Source organism: Pogona vitticeps, chromosome 9, assembly GCF_051106095.1.
Source record: "Pogona vitticeps strain Pit_001003342236 chromosome 9, PviZW2.1, whole genome shotgun sequence".
NCBI lineage: Eukaryota > Metazoa > Chordata > Lepidosauria > Squamata > Agamidae > Pogona > Pogona vitticeps.
In genome coordinates this window covers 596,476-614,915 of record NC_135791.1, presented here as the reverse complement: position 1 = coordinate 614,915, position 18,440 = coordinate 596,476, and the positions used below count along the sequence as shown (strand labels likewise).

The window sequence follows — 18,440 nt, the reverse complement described above, 5'->3', positions numbered from 1 at the left end:
CTTCTGGTTTGTAGTCAACGGAAGAAGGAAGATTCCAGAGGCTCGGACGTCAGATGACTTCATGTTCGGGCCACAAGAACAACCTTCGGATGCAGATTGCGGGTGTTCAAAAAGCCCAGAAAACAGACATGCAGGAACGGGTGGCCAAGCGGTCGGAGAGAATCATCACAAGGACAGAATCTGGTCAACAGGCAGGATGGTGCTCAGAACCAGAGGGATCCTTCCTCTCATCCAGAGTGGAATTTCCTTGGGAAGGAAAGGTGAGGACCTTTGGCGGAGGGAGGGGGTCAAGACAGGAGACCCGGCGTCAAAACATTTCAAGGCATCCAGGGCTGTTGTTTTGTTGCTTACGGCTGGCTTTGACACAAAGAAGTTTTAGAAGAGCCAGCCTTTTCCCCACAGCCTCGTTGCCTGTGGCTAGACCTGCCTGGATCACACGGCAGGGGCGAAGGGGAGCATGCTCTCCCCCCCCCCCATGCACTGCTGACAAACAGCGAGCAACAGTGTCACATCACAGGCAGTCTGTGGTTGGAAACCATGCCCTGCTTGCAAGTCAGAGAACCACATGATTCACTGAGGGCCGGGGAAAGCCAAAGGAAGTCCTGGTTCAAGCAGCCGACGGGTCAAGCTCATCTTCTGCTGAGGGAGGAGGAGGAGGCTCGGCAGGTTTCCAAGGAGCTCCCTCTAATTCGGATCTCAGGCCTGGAGTTAGAGCACCTTCCTCTCCAGGGGAGCATCCACAGCGCATATATCTCAACCCCATCAGCTGATGAACTCTGATGGCTCCCCCTGAACAATTCTGAGAGTTATGGATTTTACAGCCTGCAAAACTGGATTAACCAGAGGAGCTGGTCTCTCTCCCTCCTTGGTCCAGCCCAAACACAACAGGCTCTTGAGTCTCAACTCACCCCCTGCCCAGCCCCAGCCCTTTGCTGTCCTACAGGGTCTGCTTTCCTGCTCTCCTGGGCAAAGTTTGGGACTTGTGGCAGGGGAGAGCCACCCCCATTCTGCTAACCAGGTTTTGCACTCCTACTTCCAGATCATCCAGATCAGCCTTGGAGGCCGGAAGGAAGACATCTTCACGTCCGTCCCACCCCAGCCTTCTAAGATGTCCATGGGGGGAGGGGGGAAGCAAATCCATTCACAGCTCTGCAAACGCACCACAAAGAGGGTTCAGAGAAGCCTGAAGACACCTTCTCTCAATCGAGAGAGGGGACGGAAAGTGGCAACTCTCCCTCACTCACACAACCTGCTTGTCTTAAACTTTCTTTCTTTCTCTCTCTCTGTTCTTCCTTCCTCTGTGTTTCTCTGCAGTTCCTGAAGAGAGACAGACCTCTGGCTATAATGGATACTCCCAGTTTTTCTCATCCTCAGTCTTGACACATGGTGGCACCTTCAAGATTGCCAGATTTATTACAGCAGGTGCTTTCGTGACATGCTGTACTTGAAGAGGTGGTTTCACGGAAGCTCCCGCTGTGATAAATTTGTTAGTCCTAAAGGCGGAGGTAAAAAAAATATACACATTTTTTTTCCATCCTAGATGAAAAGAGGTGTTTCAACACGTCATGACAGACCATAAAAAAATAATGATTGACCACCCTGATATTGTTCATGCCCGCGGAAGCATGGGAAGACTGAAGGTGGGGCAGAAAAGTAGTCCTGTGGAAAATGCAAAAAAACTTCTGTTCAAAAATACCTTTTTGATTCCTTTCCTCCAAAATGTGCAACCATGCATAAAAGTTCCCCCGTCTCAGGGAGTCGGGAGGAAGCCGCTTGTCTTGTCTTCTGAGAAAGTGAAAAAAGCCAAGGCTTGGGTCCCTAATGAAAGGAGAGTACAATGATCTCGGCAACCTCCCGGTCCCCTTCCCGGATAATGCAGGTTGACCTCTTCATGGGCAAGTCTTCCTCCGGGCTCTGCACCCTTACAAGCGCTACCATGGTGGCTGTGGCTCCAGCCACCTCCAGGATCCTGTGAAATGTAGTCTGCCAAGAACCTCCGTCAAAGGATGGCAGGTGGAGGAGGAGGAGGAGGAGGTGGTGGTTCAGCAGGTTGACTCCGGAAAGCTTGGGATAAAAGGAGCCCCTTCGTGACCTTGAAGAGGTGCAGAGTGATGCTGGCTGCTTCATCTGAGCCAGCCAACCCAAGGAGGAACCAGAGAGGAGAGGCTCCCCATTGCAATCGCTGGGAAAGGCACTTCCCCTCCTGAAGGCTGTCCGGCTCACCCAGGATGGAGCCGGCGGCCGTCCTGTTTCCTCACCCAGGATGGAGACATGGCAGCCCGCCTGCTCCTCCCTGGCAGACAAACAAACAAAGGCGCAATCCTCCACTTTAACCGACTAATGACTCCTTAAGGGAGATAATCCACTCCTCCAGGCATCAGGGCTGCTTCCCCCTCCTCTCCCCCCCCCACGTCACTCAGGCTCTCACAGTCCTCTCCAAAAAGCACTCACAACATAATTATGCCATTAATTATTTCGTTCTGTTTTACAGGTTCCGTCCGTCCGAGGAGGCCTCAGAACTGAAATCTGCACGAAGGCACTTCAGTGGGCTGGGAAATGAGGTTCCCGCAGACGGCCTCTCGCCACAGTATTATCTGAGCAATCACACAGAGAGAGGGAGTGTGTGTGAGAGAGGGAGAGGGAGAGATGCTGTTGCAGAACCATGCTGTGAGTATCTGCAGACGGGAACCCAGACGATTTGTCAAATGGAAGAAATCCATGCAAAGTGGTGGGGGCCCTCTTGACAACAGCAAGCTCCTCAGAAAAGCTTTCTTGCACCTTCTGAGCCAACAAGGTCCCTTCGCTCCAAGTGGCTTCCGCTTGACCAACAGATGCTTGTTTTAAATGGCAAACAATGGTTTCCAGGAACGGATGGCGCAAGTCCCAGCAAGCGTGACCGAGACGGACAGATTGGGGGCTCGGCCGTGCGAGGCTCACAGCTCCGTCTCGCCACTGATATGGTGCATGGCTCTGAGCGAAGCCATTTCTGGTTTCAATTAAAACAGAAGCCACTTAGCACTGCAGGGGGAGCAATTAATGTTTGCCAAGTGCTTGGAGAGATGCAAATGAGGTTCTTGTGAGGCTAGTGCTGCTGGCTCATTTAAAGTGTCCTGGAAAGGGTGGTTGGTTTTCCAGGACCTTTTAAAGTCTTTCCTCCTTCCAGGAAGTGACTTTTTAGCCCATGGCTTCTGCAACACGGCATGTGTGTGTGTGTAAATGTGTGCACATGTACACAGGAACAGGACTGTGAAGCAGGCAATTTCTGCAGTGCTATTGGAAAGGTTCCCATGGGGCAACATTGCCTGCCTGGAGGGGAAAACTCCTGGCCCTGGGAATTGGCTAAGCACCTTCCCTTTCCACCGTAGTGTGGCTCTCTCCCCCCCCCCCCCAACCCCAATGTACAGGAGGCAGGGTGGAGTGAGAGTGCCTACGCTCCATGGAGGGGCCGCCCAGGCCTCTCAGTCTACCTGCATTGGGGGGGGGGGAGGGATGACAAGGATTCCCTAGGCAAAGCGGGATGTGCGCCACAAGAAGGGCTGGTGCAGCTGCTCTGCCGGAAGGCTGACTCGGTTTATTATTCTGGCCAGGTCAGGCTGCTTTCAGAAAGAAAACTGCATTCCTAAATGAATGAAATTGTGCCTCTCGCACCTGGTCCTCCTTCTCCAGCTCACCAGGCAATAAAAGAGCAAGCAGAGACCATCCTGGAGAGGGAGGGAGGGAGATCTCGCTTGACTGGGGGACCCCAGTTGCCTGGCTGCCAGGAGCTTAACCCTCTGAGAGACAGATTTCGCTGCCCTAGGCTATGAATTCAGCAGAACTCCCCTCTCTTTGGCCCCTTTTCAAGTCTTAGTTCTCTGCAGCCACAGGCCATGGAGACCCGCTGCCTCTTCCCGAACAAGCCCTCCTGTCCTCTTCCATGGAAGGGGAGACTGTGTGTGTTTCCCTGGCTCCCTTTTCCAACAGGGCAGCATCACTACATGACTATGCCCACCTGCCTGAGCCTCTTGTCTGCTTTAAGGGCAACTGACAGCAAGAAAAAGCACAGAGGAAGCCCCCTGTTCATCTACCAATGTTGCCCAAAAGGGCATTTTCCAATCCAAGAAGTGCTCCTTTCTCGGAAGGAAACTCTGTACTCAGGCTTGAAGGCGGATCCAGAAGTGACACCCGTGGGCAGGAGTGTCTTGGTCCCATCTAAATGGCCCCCTACGTAGGGGCATCAGCTCTGACGCCCCCCCCCCATGTCAGTGCCCAGAAAGAGGTCAAGGAATTCTGCTGCCTCTTGACACAAGAAAAGAATGAGAACAACTTTTGTGCCAATGAAGCAAAACGACACAAAGCAACACAAATGCAGCTTTAATATCAATCCTGTAGGGCTGACTACTGTGTTGTGTGGACTTTCAAGATTAGAAGCAAGGGGAGGGCTTTGTTTTGTTTTGGCATTTTTGAAAACAACTACCTGCCCCTCACTGAGCCAGCTGCATGCACACACACACACCTGTGTGTTTTGCTTCTCAAAGAACACTGGCTGTGTACAAATGAAATCTGTGGGAAACAGTCTGGCTTTCACATGGAGGTGAGGAATCCTGGACCGCTTCAGAATTCCTCCCGTCTCAAATCCAGACAGCCTAAATTGGTGAGAATCTCAGCCGCGTTCTCGTTGTTCCTCCTCCAGGCACCTGGATTCTGCCTTCAGGGGGTGCAGGAGGCCCAGGCAGGGCAGCCAGACCGCTGACCGCCGCCAGCATTCGGAGCCCCGTTCCTGCCTTATTCCAGCAGCTCCCTTGGGTGCTGGCTTTGTTCCTGGACCCAACACAAAGTGCAAGCGGTGGGCAGATAAAGCTCTCTGTGGCTTATGGCTAGGCTACCTGAAGGGCTGCGCTTCCCTCCAGATCTGTCCGCCCTTTGCCATCGTCTCCAGAGGCTTACCCAGGACATGTGTTTGGTCTTGAACACCCCCGGCAGAGTGAGTTTTCCCCATGAGTGCTCCAAAGCCTTGCAGTTCCTCCATTTTGGAAGCCTTCTTGGCCACCCTCCTTCTCAAGAGGCTTGTGGCACCATGGGAAAACCTTTTAAAAAAAAAAAAAACCTACCATTTGGCATTTTGATTCTCCTGGTGTTCTGTTGGGGAATGTTTTTATTCATTCCCCATCTTTCTTCACATTTTAGGATTTGGATGTGGGAGAAATCTCCGCCTGGTAGATTTGGATGGAGTGGGGTCAGACCTTCCAGTAGGCAGGGGTGAAGGTCCACCTGAGCACAGGAAAAGTCCTTAAACAATGTGGTGGCTTGAGAGCTTCTCAATCCTTCTACCTCATCCCTGCTCCTTCTTCTCGTCTTTCAAAGCTACCATTTCCTTGAGGCCACAAAGTGCCTGAGATGCACCATGGAAGCAGTGAGATTTGGTATTTTGGTTTTTAGATGTTTTTTTGTTTTGTTTGCACTTTACAGTTGCATTTAGTATTTTTATTCTTATTGCAGCCCACATTATCCATGGTTTGTTGCAGTAAAGAAAAACAGACTGGAAGGATTTGGAGGAAACCTTGAAAACAAACCAGTAAGTCAAGGTGAAAGCTCAGTGAGAGCAGGAAGTAATCGGGGCACAGAGGCAGAAGACGTGGCCTGACTTACGTGATCAATCAGCTCCCTGATCATGCCGTTCCACTGTCCCTTCTCGTCTTGGGCTCCATACTTTCCATCCTCCACCAGCCGGATCTCATAGGAGAAGCCGAGGATCCGGGCGACCTCCGCCAGGAGGTCAATGCAGTAGCCTTCAAAGCGCTTGTTCCCAGAGAGGACTGTGTCTGACTTGGTGAACATGATGAATGGTTCCTCCTGCACAGCCAGGACAGAAGGGAGAACAATGCCATGAGACAAGAAGTGCTCACAACCTGGAGCAGCACACATCCTACCAGAAGCCTCACAATTAGAGACAGGCATGAACTGAAAAATGAACCAAGAATTTCATAGAAAACCACAAACGTTTCTTTGTGATTCCACACACATTCTGGTTTGCCCCACCACCACAGCCTGCCTCCCTTTCCCACTGCCCCGTCACCTCCCCACCTGGTCCTCATCATCATCATCATCCTCCATCACCTCCTTGAGAGGCAGCCAACCCAAAGCTTGGCCACTGTCCCTCAAGATGGCGGGGGAGGAGGAGGTAGAGTTTCCCCTTTTCCCTGCCCCGGTATGGGAACCTTTCTTAAAAAAAAAATAATGAACTGGTTTATGAACCACAGGAACCACAAGCCACCACCAACCACCATTTCTGTGGTTTGTGCTTATCTCTACTTGCAGTTTGCCCCCCTGGGCACACCTGGGGGATGGGCTACTGAACAGCAGGAGCGCCGGAGGAGCCTGCTTGCACCCAAACGAGGAAACGGCTCCCGAACCTCCAAAACCGCCCCTGTGCCTTGCATTAGCGCTCCTCCATGGGGCCGGCCAGAGTAGTTGTGGAGCCCCCTTCCTCTCCATTATTTATAACTGAAGCAGCGATGCCGCAGTGGTGTTGCCGCTTTCCTCGCCTCAGCTCTGCTCCCGGAGGTCTCCCGGGGACACCCCCCCCCCAAGGTCATTCTTGAACTCGGCAAGGCGGTCGTTCACAGGCTGTTTCACAATTTAGAACTGGAAATGGTCAGAGATTCCACTCGCAAGCTTTCAGGGCCTGCTAATCGATTTCTCGGCAAAGGTGCCCTCAATTTCAGGATCTTCGCAGATCTCCTGTGGGTCGAGGAGAAGGCACGCCGTCTGCCGGGGCAACAACAGCATGTCGTGGGCCAGCCCCTGACAAGTCTTCTCTCTCTCCCCCCCCCCCCCATTTGAGCAGAAGTGTGTAAAAGAAAGTGGGGAGGGCAAGAGGGAGGGGAACTGAACCAGCCCCCTCCCTGCTTCCTCCCTTCCTCATATTTCAGAAGGCTGAGAGTCACCGGAAGTGTGATGAGAAACGTCCTAGCAAGCGGTGACGGGCAAGAGAGCCGCAGAAGCACTTTTTTCTTATTCCTAGGAATTCCCCCACCTGAAAATGGGATTCTTGCAGAACTTTGAAAAGCATCAAAGACATTCTGTCCCTGGGTTTGGCAGCAGCCCCTCTGGTACCGTATCCAAGGGACCAAGGGAAACCGGGAAGGGGCTCCCCATTGCCTCCCTTCTCCCTCCTCTTTCTGATGGGCTTTGCCAGTATTCCTGATCTCCACCCACCCTCCAAATGTCCCATGCACTCTCTGTCCCCCCGCTGCCGCCCCCAGGCTGAGATAACTTGCTTCTCCCTGGCACAGAGGTGAGTTCGTTCCCCTTGGGATTTGGGCTGGGAGACACAGAAGAGGCTCCCCCCCCCACGTCAAAACATGGTTTCAAGCCAAGCATCTCAAATGAGAGGGAGCGCCGGCCTCCAAAGACGAACCCGAAGCCCCCAACCCTTTCCTAGTTCCCTTTGGAACCCTCTGACTTCTCAGCTGTGGATCAATGACTGAACCAAGGTAGAGAAAATCTATAACTCTTTTGAGTTCTTCACAGTCAGCCTTACAGGCACGCCATTCTTCTGCTTCCAACAAAACTGGTCTCTCGCTGTCAACCTGGTCAAAATTTTGTTACTGCTGGTTGGAATTGGGTGGAGGGAGAGGATGCTTGGCATCAGGAAATTGCAGTTCCTTTTCTCCTCCACGTGTTTAAAAACAACAGGCAACGAACACTCCCCCCCCCCAATTTGCTCATTTATATGCCTATAGGTGGTGACGCTGTGGTCTAAACTGCAGAAGCCTGTGCTGCAGGGTCAGAAGACCAGCAGTTGTAAGATCGAATCCACACAATGGAGTGCGCTCCCGTCGCTTTGTCCAAGCTCCTGCCAACCTAGCAGTTCGAAAGCATTAAATGCGAGTAGACAAATAGGTACCACCTCGGTGGGAATGTAAAACGGTGTTCCCTAGTCATGCTGGCCACATGACAATGGAAAACTGTCTTCGGACAGGCGCTGGCTCTATGGCTTGAAAAGTGGGATGAGCACCACCCCCTAAAGTCGGAAACGACTGGACTGAAAATGTCAAGGGGAACCTTTACCTTTACCTTTCTATGCCTTTAGGTAACGAGAAAGCTTATGGCTTTACCAACAGCAGCCAGCTGGCAGGGAAATCCCGCCTTTCACCCAACTGGAACACCCCCTGTCTCCTGCAGGCTCTTTCTGAGGCAGGAGCAGGCAATTCTGGAGATCTTCAATTGGGGGGGGGGGGAAATATTGACACACACACTCCCAGCACCAGTGCCAAGTCACACCAGGCCTATAAACAGATGATGGAGGCAGTGGGACGCAGGTCTCCAGGCGGACAGGCAGGCACAGTGGTCAAGCAGGCTCACGCTGGGCCCATGGCCTCCAGAATGGCTCAGGGCCCCAAGGACCTGCCCTGCCATCAGGGGACCCTCTGGGCCAAGGGTCCCTTGGGCAGCTATCTAAGTGTGCATGGATGTTTCCACATCTCTCACATCCACACGTTTAAAGGGATAATGCTGCAACCAGGCTGTGTACAGCCTCTTGCCCTGGGCCACTATCTTCCTGCTTCCTTCCTCCACTGGCCCCTCAGAGGGGGAGGGTGCTCCTGAGAATTCCCAGGGGGAGGCAGATAAAGCCACCTTCCAGTCCGAGGCTCCCTCCCTTGCTGTCAAGCCCAACTATGTGCAAAATGCACCCTGACAGCGAGGAGTCACCCAGACCAAGTATCAGCGAGCTGCCAGCTCAGTCAATGACTCTGCGCTGGTACCTGGCTCAGGTGCCAACTGATGTGTGTGCACATGTGCCACAGAGGAGAAGGGTGGGCTGTTACAAGGGGTGGTGAGCTATTTTAAGGGGGCTGGGGAGTCAAGGCATCCATGTGTCCTCCAGAGCTCAAGGCGCACGGCAAGATGCAGCCCAGTGCGTTTCAGTCCTGACCCATGCATTATTCTAGAGCAGCTGCTTCCTAGGGAAGCCATCTGACTTTGAGAGACAGCGGCTGATGCTGCCTAAAGGCCAACATCTCCTCATGACGCTGCATGCCCACTCAAGCATGTGCAGGTCCAGGGGGAAGGGCTTCGGCTACAGACCAAGTTTTCAGACCTTTCTTTCTTGATGACTGTGCCCATCATCCCCTGGCCATGCTGGCTGGTGCATTCTGGGAGGTACGGTTCAAACAGCCGAGGGGCGGGGTGGAGAAAGGCACCTGGGCTTTAAAGCCTCCTCATACATGGGGGGGACGGGGTGTCCTCTCACAAGACAGTTCCTCTCCTTGTTCCCTTTTTGCATCTGCTGGGGGGAGCCAAGGAGTGGGGAAGAGGCCCTTGCCCACCGCGCAGTTACAAGCATCCTCTCCCTCTTCTGAAATAAAAGCGTCACCGTTAAGCCCGCCTACTCAAATATGTATTTCATGTCTCGCTCACTGAGCCCATGACTAAACTGATGAGGCAGGAAACAGATGTTCCTGCTCGCTTTGGCACAGCCTCTGAACCTGTCCTCTGGTGGTGCTGAGCCTCGGTCTGAATGCTTCCAAGGAGGGCAATATTCATCAATGTCCCCCAGTGTCTGCACACAGCTCCGTGTTTTGGAAACACCTCCACTATTCCGATATCAAGATAAATGGCCTGTGCCAGATTCAACACATGCCAATGCAGTTGAAGTCCCACATTTGCTTCCGACCTGAAAATGTGGGGAGGTTTCAACCTCAGGATTGTAAAGAACACACAGACAATGTCTGGGCAAAACCTGACACAAATCAAGCGGAGGCCAGCAATTACCTACCAGGACTGTGGTCACCACCAGGGACCTGTTGGTGAGGGAATCCGTCACGTTGGGGCCTTGCCTTCGAGCAATTTCGGTGATGTTCAGCCCCTCGGATGGGCTCCACACCCCAACCTGTGGGAGAGGCAAAGGCAAATGGGAGCAAAAACTCAGCCAAGGGGATGAGATCTGATTCCCCGGGTCCCTGATGAGAAAGAGGCCCATGGCTAATGCCAAAGAAGGTAGTGGGGAGCTCCTTGGAGAGCCTCCCCTATGGAAGTCAGGATGAGTCCCCAGCATTTAAGTGGGAGCCTTTAGGGCAACCAACTCCAGGGACCTGGGACGACGTGAGGAGGGAGACCCCACCCACCCACACCTCATCATGGCACTTTTCCACAACCTGAGTTGCTCCAGGCTCCTACCAAGAGAGATATTTTATTTTTTTATTTATTTGATTTGTATCCCACCCATCTGGTATATTTATACCACTCTGAGCAGCTAAAGAGAGAGAAGAGACAACGGGAGGTTCTCCCTTCCCCCGGATGTGTACAGACTCAGCTCCTGGGCGGAGTGAACCTTTGCCACCTCTTCACATACACCACACCACACCCAAACACACACACACACACACACAGAGGTACAGCCTGTGTCCCTTGACTGTAAAATGAGAACAGCCCCAAGCTGCTCCCTTCCAGAGGTGTTGGGAGAGCCAAAAGGATTCGCAGCCCAGCTTTGCCCTTGGCTCTCCATGGGTGGTGACCCACTGCTGTGTCTTTTTTGCTCTTCAGAGGTGCGCCTGGCAAAGGCGGAAGTGCTGGATCATCAGCTCAGCTGCAGCAGGAACCCGGCCCAGAATGCACGGGGACGAGGTTCAGCTCCATTCCCAGGCAGAGAAAGCCCTGTTTTCCCATAGCGGCTCTAAAGGTCACCCCAGAGGCAGCCGGCACTCGGCGGTGTTTCATGGAGGGGTTCTCCCTTTCCTCTCACAATGAGGTAGGGGCCAAAGGGTTATTGTGGGGGGGGGTAGGGTGGGGAGCCAAGAGGCTCCACCAAAGACCCCACTGTCCTCTGTGAAGATGACCGGGCAGAAGGAAAGAGAGAGGTTCGGCGTGGGGTGTCTGATTGCATCAGCGGCTGTTTTGCAAAATCCCACCATCACTACCACGCCGATCCTCCGCCCCACGCCTGACACTGCCGTGATCGCTGGATAACACGCGATTTGTAATTACACGTGGCTAATGCCGCCATAATCCGCAAACTTGCAGGAGGCAAGGAAGATCAGAAAGCCCTCCGCTAAACCTCAGGAAATGTAAGCTATTAAACATAATAAGCAAAAGTACATACTGGGATTTGCTCCTGGTTTGGGCGCATCATTAATTCAGATTATCTATTGACAAGAATGTAATGTCCCAACTCTGCAGGGATTTGACATGGACACTTTAAAGCCTCTCTTGAGCTGACAAAGAGCTTAAGCACACAATTGTAAGGCAGGCAAAGCGTCCACACGTCTTCCTGGGCAGGAGCCTGTGGGAAATCATGGAAATGAACCACAGAGTCTCCAGCCCCTGTTTGACGTCAGGCGTTGGCCTTTGTGAAGAGGAATGACCACATACTCGTCCTGGGCGAGGGATGCGGGTGTGGAGAGGCCGGGCTCCTGTCCCCTCCTAGAGGCCCCGCAAAAGGTCAGAGACAGCATGAAGAGAGTTTAAAAAGGGCAGAGGAGCTCAAGTAAAAGGGCCCCCAAGCTCTGTGCAGGATCCAATAAGAGAGCCCCCCCCCCGTCTCTGCTGACCTTTTCCAGCCCCTCTTCCTTGAGGCTGATGATGTCCAGGTCGAAATCGGTCCTCAAGCCGCTGGTCTTGTTGAAGACAATGCGCCCGGTCAAGCCTTCCCACTGGGCCTAAAGGAAGGAGGAGAGGAGAGAAGGTGGCCAGGGGCTCTGTGCGCGCATGTGTGCGCGAGTGTTTGTGCATGCATGCATTGGGGCCAAAGACCAAGGAGACACAGGAGCCGTTCATCGAGCCCAGCCATTGCCCATTTGCTTCAAGGAGTCGGATGCTTCACTTCCATTACTTTATGGCTGCCACTGGGTGCTGCAGAGGACGGGGAGTTCTTCCATAAATCCTGGGGGCTCAGAGCCCTGCCTCTGGGGCAGGGGTGGGGGAATCAGCTGAGGGGTCCAGACACTGGCCACTCAGCGCCAGAGGGGTGGCCCAGGGCAGCGGGGGAGGGGAACATCATCCCCCCCCTCCCCCAGCCTTGAGCCAAGTCAGGCTGGACAGCAGATGCCTGGCCTGGCTGAAGGACTGCCTGTTGAGGCTGAGCATCTTCCTCTGGTTCTTCTGCCAATGCTAAGGCTCAGACTCAGACTTGCAAACTGTAAGTCAAGGAGAGTGTGCCTCTTGGCATGTGCAGAGTGCCTTTCCTTCCCCCCACTTACTGCCCACTGGCATTCAAGGTGAGTCTCATCCATGAGAGTAGCTAACCTTGAGCAGATCCCACGCTACCATCACCAAAGCCCTTCCGTGTCATCCCTGCAGCCACACAGACCCTTCCCGGGACTGTCCCAGCTGGCAATGATCACAATGCCACATTGACGACTAAGTGGCTGAAGGAGGTTGTAGACCTTGCAGTGGTGGAGGAAATGGAGAGCCCTCAAGTCCCTCTGACCTACGGTGACCCCTGAATTAGTGACCTCCAGAACGTCCTGCCATGAGCAGCTCTGCTCTGGTCTGGAGACAGCAACGGTCCTTGCGCTCCATTCCACTGGCCTTGCCTGAAGACAATGCTTCAGGCCCATCTCCAAAGGGAGGACTGCTGGGAAGACTGGCTGCAACAGCACCTGCCCATCCCTGGTCAGGGGAAGCACAGGGGCCACCAAGACCGGGAGGAAGAGGAGGAGGAGGAGGCAGCCCTCATGGCCCCAAAGGGAACCCTCACCCCAGGCTGTTCCAGAGCCATGGGCGCAGGGCTAGCCCAGGTGCCACCCAGGAGGGAAACCCCGGGAGACCCGGCGACAGGGATTTGGGGTGTGTGTGTGTGTGTGTGTGTGTCACCCAAAGCCTTTGCAAAAGGGGGGAGGGGCCCTGAGACGGCAAACGCCCTAGAGAAGCATGACACTGGCAGGGAAGTGGCCCCTCTCCATTTCCCTCTCTCACACAAGAGCCGCATTCTAATCTGAGGCCAGACCGTTGAGCAGAAGGAAGCCCGCTTATCATTGTCTCCTCGTTGTTTTTCTCTGCAAGGCTCAAGGGAAACGGCACCACGGAGTGCCTCTAATTTCCAAGCCACAAGGCAGAGGCCAGCCCTCTGCCTCCTCCTTGACAACACAAACGGCACTCCAGTGGGCTGTTTGTTCTCATGGCGATGGCACCCACGGCCGCCGGGCACCTCTCCTCTCCTGGCACTAGAGACTGCTCAGTGATAAGCATGCGGAGAACGGGAGGGTGATGGGGGGGTGGCACTCCACTAGAGAGGTGCCAATCCATGACTGGGGCCTTCCTCTAGAACGCCCCCTGTTTGGATCCTGCCAGCACTGCAGCCCCGGAGGCCAGAGGTGAAGGTTTTCTGTACCCAAAGGATAATGAGACAGGTTAGCAGGGAAAGGAAGATGCAGTGGGCATCATCCACTAGAGCTGAGACTCCAAAAAGGCTCAGAAGGGCTGTCAAGGCGACAGGGATTTACTGCAGGGCCACCTATTCCAACACCAAGGTTCAGCCTAGCGTGCTTTGCCTTGTAAGAAGACACAAAGGCGTCGGAGGCACTGGGAAGGCCCAACGTGCCCCTTTCGGGCACTCGCCCACTGGCCTCTTTGGACTGCCAACACAGCAGGCTTCTCTGCTCGTTGTCGGATCCGAGCCATGCTCCGGGGTGACCCCTTTCTGCCCAAAGAAAGCTGTCTGGGATGTTGGCACACAAAACACAAAGAGGAGGAGGGCCCTCCTTCCATAGGCGGGCCTCCAGCTCACTCAAGACCGAAGGGGCTCTTCTTACCTCTTTGATGAAGTTCATGAAGCGGCCACCAAAGCGCCAGGCTTTATGCCGGTGACACTGGAGGGAGTTGACCGTCATTTGCGGGGCCCGTTGGTAGCATACAGAGACAATGTGGACGGCATCGTACAACAGGGCAGCATCTGTCTAAAGTGAAGGTAAACGGCATTTACTTGGGTGACACCTCTAAGGGCAGGGAAGCCCGCAGGGCTCAGGAGGGGTGGCTGAGTCGCGCGTTCCCTACCCTGCAGTCCTGATCTCAGAAGGGGCCCACGCTGGCCTGCCCCACTGAAGGACATCCCATGTCTACTCTAATGGGGAGAGAGAGAGAGAGAGAGAGAGAGAGACTCTCTCCGCTTCTGCCCCAGTTCACACCTGCCCTGGGCAGCTGATCCTTCCCACCACCACCATCCAGGCGACTACTACACATGGTGGTTAGAGGGAAAGGTTCAATGCTCTCTTTCCCCACCCCCTCCAAATTGCCCACCAGCAGCATTAATGCTCCCCAAAGTGGGATCAAGACTTTGTTTCAAGCATTTTTCATGTACGTTTGCCTGGTGACCTATGGCTGACTGGGCCAGGCACCTCCAAAAGGAAACCATAATTGGCCTTATCTGCTGTTAAAGGTAGGACCTAACAAGAGCAGATCCTCACCCCACCCCTGCCCCACTGCGCCCACCATAAAAAAGGGTGGGGAAAACATAAAGTGACCATCGTACCATCATTACCCCTGCCATCAACCCGGGTTCGGGTTTGGGGGCCGTCTGCAACCTCTCCATCGACCATTTGTCAATGATGGCGGAGACGTGCGGGTTCTCCACATTCAGGATGCGGAAGCCGGTCAGGTTCACTCCAGAGTAGCGATATTGTTCTAGGTCTAATGCATAAAGATCCTTTTGAAAAAGAGAGAAACCTCCGTTCAGTGCTTTGTCTAGCTTCTTCTCAGCCTCCTCTAGCTTCCTGTCATCCACGGAGGGAGGCCTAGGCTATGTCCAGATAGAAGCAAGGAGTGGCTGAGGAATTTCACTGAAACCCAGCTTCCCTCTGCCTCCCCACAGATCTTTCCCCTGGTCTATGAAGATGCCCTTCGCCCAATCTTTCCTGAACTTGAATCTCCCGTTCGTCCCCTGAGATGAGAGATTTCTGGATGTGCCTTCCAGTTAAAGAGACCCACCTGCAACATAGCAATAGGCAGAATTTCTTTAAAAGCTAAGAACTAATTTCACTATTTTATTTTTTCCAGTTCTCGGTCTGAGCCACGTCTGTGGGTAGAATTTAGCCTGTCAACTTGTGGAAGAGGAGCTGAGATGCATTTCTTGGCTTTACATTCCCCCTCTGCCGCCTGCAAATGAATGAGCAGGCTCTTTCTGCCATGAGTCAAGGAGGGGAGAAGAAGGAAGCGCTCAAGCAGAGTGCTGGCTGGGGGCCCAGTCCTGCCACTTGGCGCTCAACACAACTGAGCAGAGGGAACGCTTGCCAGCCCTGCTCCAGTGCACGGCCTCAATGCGCCCCTCTTGACTGCGCAGCTAAGAATAGCCATCTCTCTCTCTCTCTCTCTCTCTCTCTCTGTCTCTCTCTCTCTCTCTCTCTCTCTCACACACACACACACACACAAACGGAGGCCTGCAAAGTCAACCTCTGCAAACAGAGTCTGAATGGGACCGAGGGCAGCCAGGAGCTCATGACAATTGCTTTGCTTAGTAGAAAGAAGAAACAGCTGACCCAAGAGAGAGAGAGAGAGAGAGAGAGGAGGACACGCAGGCAGGGCACACCCAGGAGGGACCCCCTTGGCCCTGGCGGACGGCAACGCCAGCAGCATCTTGTATGAAAACATCCTCACAGAGAGACTGCTTGATCTCATTCCAAGCACTGCCAGTCTGAGCAGAGCCGAGGGGTCCTGGAGGCATCCTCACGTACACCCTGTCGTAAAGAAATTGTGGTGGCAGAAATGAGGGGTGCTCGTGACCAGTCTGCTCTTCCATTTAAGGGGTTTTTCACAAGATTCTTGCTATTTACTCATTTATTCATGTTTCAATCTTTGCATTACAGAGATTAAAATAATGCATACCTTTCCTTGCTTTGCAGAAAGCAGCAGCAAGGAAAATCATTATCTCGTTAAAGAAATGCTTTGATTAAATGGCTCCTCCTAAAGCTCCTTTTTTCTCCCCCCCCCCCCATTTATCTCTTGCTTTCCACTGGCCAGGTGCTGACACATCAATGGACGACAGGCCTGGTCCCTCTTACAGACGTTTGCAGAGCAAGGGCTGCTGTGCTTTTGCTTAGGGCGCCCAAGGCTGCCCTGAGCAGGTGGTGCTTGAGAAGGGAGTCTAAAAGCAGGTGAGGAAGCTGGTGGTGCTCCTCTCCAGAAAGGAAAGGAGACAAGGCCTTTTCCAGTCCAGCTTCTCCCTCCCTCCCTCCTCTCCACCCTTGATTCATCCGAGGCCTGGGGCTATGTGCCTCTCACACCTTTTCAGAGACTCAGCTGCACAGGGATCCCCCTCCCAAGTCTGGCACAGAACCTCCCTGCGGTGGAGGCATTTGTGGGAGGCACTCAGAGATGCAGTCGGGGGCTCTGGGTGGCATGACGGGCCACGGGACAGCCCTGCTTCAGCATCCTTCAGCAAGCATTATACAACTGGAAACAGGAAGGGAACTGGGGGGGGGGAAGCAGGGGGAGCCATGCATACGGTCCCATCCCTTCCACATCTGGGTAGACCAAGAAGATTTGGAGCAGGGCTGGAAATCCTTGCTTGACTTGTATGGACAGAGAAGGACAAGGGGTTGCAACGTTCATCCGAATCCCAGCACTGGCCAGGAATATCCTGTGGCCTTTAACGCAAAGTTTTGCTTATGCTCTCCCTTCACAGCTGACGTGGGGCCTCTGTAGCCTCCCCTCTGGTTCATGGCGATCCCCTTCGGGATTCAACACCTTGCCGTCTTATGCAAACTCTGCCTCTCCTTGCCAGCTGCTGATCTACCCTCTTCGTTCGGGCCCCAACCGGGGGATCTTGTCGCTTAAGCACAAGAGGCAAATTCAGTCACACCCCCTGGGCCTTGCTTGGCTCCAGAAAGGACAGAGCCTGGTGAGAGAGGGGGTTCTTAAAATATCTTTCCCACAATCCAGCTGCTATTTCAGGGAAGTGGCACTAATTGTAATTGCTTATCTCTTAATTTATTATAATTCCCCCATCCATAGCTCTTCGTCATCTTCACCTTCAAGCTCTTATGTTCAAAATATGCTCCCATCTTGCAAGTGGGCCCAGTTAATGGGAGGTTATCAGGGAACTTTGTAAAGCTGCTTCAGCTAGATAAGGGTGGCAGCAGCAATTAAAATGTCTCCTTGTCTGGAGTGGGTGGGCGGGTGGGGCTATAATTTACAAAAACATATAGATTTTTTCTACATGCATGATCTCCTGTGCAGGATACGATCTGGGCCCGACCAGCCTGGTCTTAAGACACCTGACATACCTCCCTGACACTGAGGATAAATCGATCCGGGCTGGTCCCTACCTGGAGGGGAGATCACCTTGCAAACCACCCCCACCCCCACGCCAAAATGATGTGAGTTGTTCCACCATGGCAACCTTCTTCCCCTTCCATTGCTCCTTCCTCACAAAGAACCTTCTGGTCTTTGTGGCATCTTGGCTGGCGACGAAATCTGGAGACCTCCAAAGCATGCACTTGTTTGGGACCACCCTTCTGTGGTGGGTCTGACAAAGGCATTGCACTTCTACGCGTTTTTGGATTTTTCTCGTGGTAGACATGCCTGGCCTTGCATCCTGTCCATCCACTGGCAACCATTCCCATTGAGCCAGGATGAGATGCTCAGCCAAGAGGGAAGGCCCTCGGAGACCTTTTGGCTCTTGGCATCCACGGCTGAAGCCTGGTCTGCTAAGCCAACACAGAACAGGCGGGCTCGTTTTAATTTTATTGCTCTTAAATGCAGAGGACTTGCAAGTCTCTCTTGAGCTAAAGCCTGCCAGTCAAAGTTCAAGAGTGAGGAACTTCCACTAGGAAAGGCTACAATATCCATTAAAAAGAAAGAAAGAAAACCCACAAAAGAAAACAAAAAGAAAAACACAGATGCACAAGTCAAGATACTTTACCAGTGTGGTGAAGATGAAATGGTAGTACTCTGTCATCATCCCCATCGCCATGGCCTGTGGGGGGGGGGGGGGGAAGGCAAAGAGAAAGTTCATCGCAAAGTCAGCCTGTTGGAAAACGAAGGGAAAGAGGTCCAGGGAACCTCACAGAAAACTGGCTTTGTGCTCTTGCCACTCTGGTTACTCCTCTGGAGTAGAACGTTTAAACCTCTGTCCCCCCCCCCCCCGCGCTTGCAGCTAGCCTGGGTGGGCAGAGCCCTGCCCCTGGGGTGAGATCTCCCAACTGCATCCTAGTGTCCCCTGTTTGTTTGGGGGGTTTATTTCCCCCTCCCCAAAGTTCTGTCTTCTCTGTGTTCTGCCCAATCCCCATCATAGCTCCTCTGTTAGGCCTTTTGAAACTTTACACTAAGGAGAAGATTACTCCAAAAATGTATATTTGCTTGATAGAAGAGAATTTAATGAAGGAAAATGTGAAGGCAGTGAGGATGGAAGGGGTACAAAATTTCAGCTATAATTCAGACTTATATGACTGGATTCGAGGGTAGGAATGATAATTGTAGATGGATTAAATCAGTAAATGTGAGACAAAATGTTTTAAAGATGTTCT

At 53.1% G+C, this 18,440-nt stretch overlaps 1 protein-coding gene across 5 annotated transcripts in view; it reads right to left on the bottom strand.

The window, feature by feature from the left end:
• GRIK3 (glutamate ionotropic receptor kainate type subunit 3) overlaps positions 1 to 18,440 on the bottom strand; it is a 124,103-nt gene that overhangs the window by 17,937 nt on the left and 87,726 nt on the right. For all 5 annotated transcript variants that reach the window (XM_078380076.1, XM_078380077.1, XM_072979610.2 and 2 more), the window contains exons 5-10: positions 17,837 to 17,890; positions 14,450 to 14,623; positions 13,734 to 13,877; positions 11,532 to 11,639; positions 9,761 to 9,874; positions 5,629 to 5,832 (exon numbers count right to left, since the gene is read on the bottom strand). In XM_078380076.1, the coding sequence (XP_078236202.1) occupies positions 5,629 to 5,832; positions 9,761 to 9,874; positions 11,532 to 11,639; positions 13,734 to 13,877; positions 14,450 to 14,623; positions 17,837 to 17,890 (798 nt within the window). The remainder of the gene's footprint in view (positions 1 to 5,628; positions 5,833 to 9,760; positions 9,875 to 11,531; positions 11,640 to 13,733; positions 13,878 to 14,449; positions 14,624 to 17,836; positions 17,891 to 18,440) is intronic.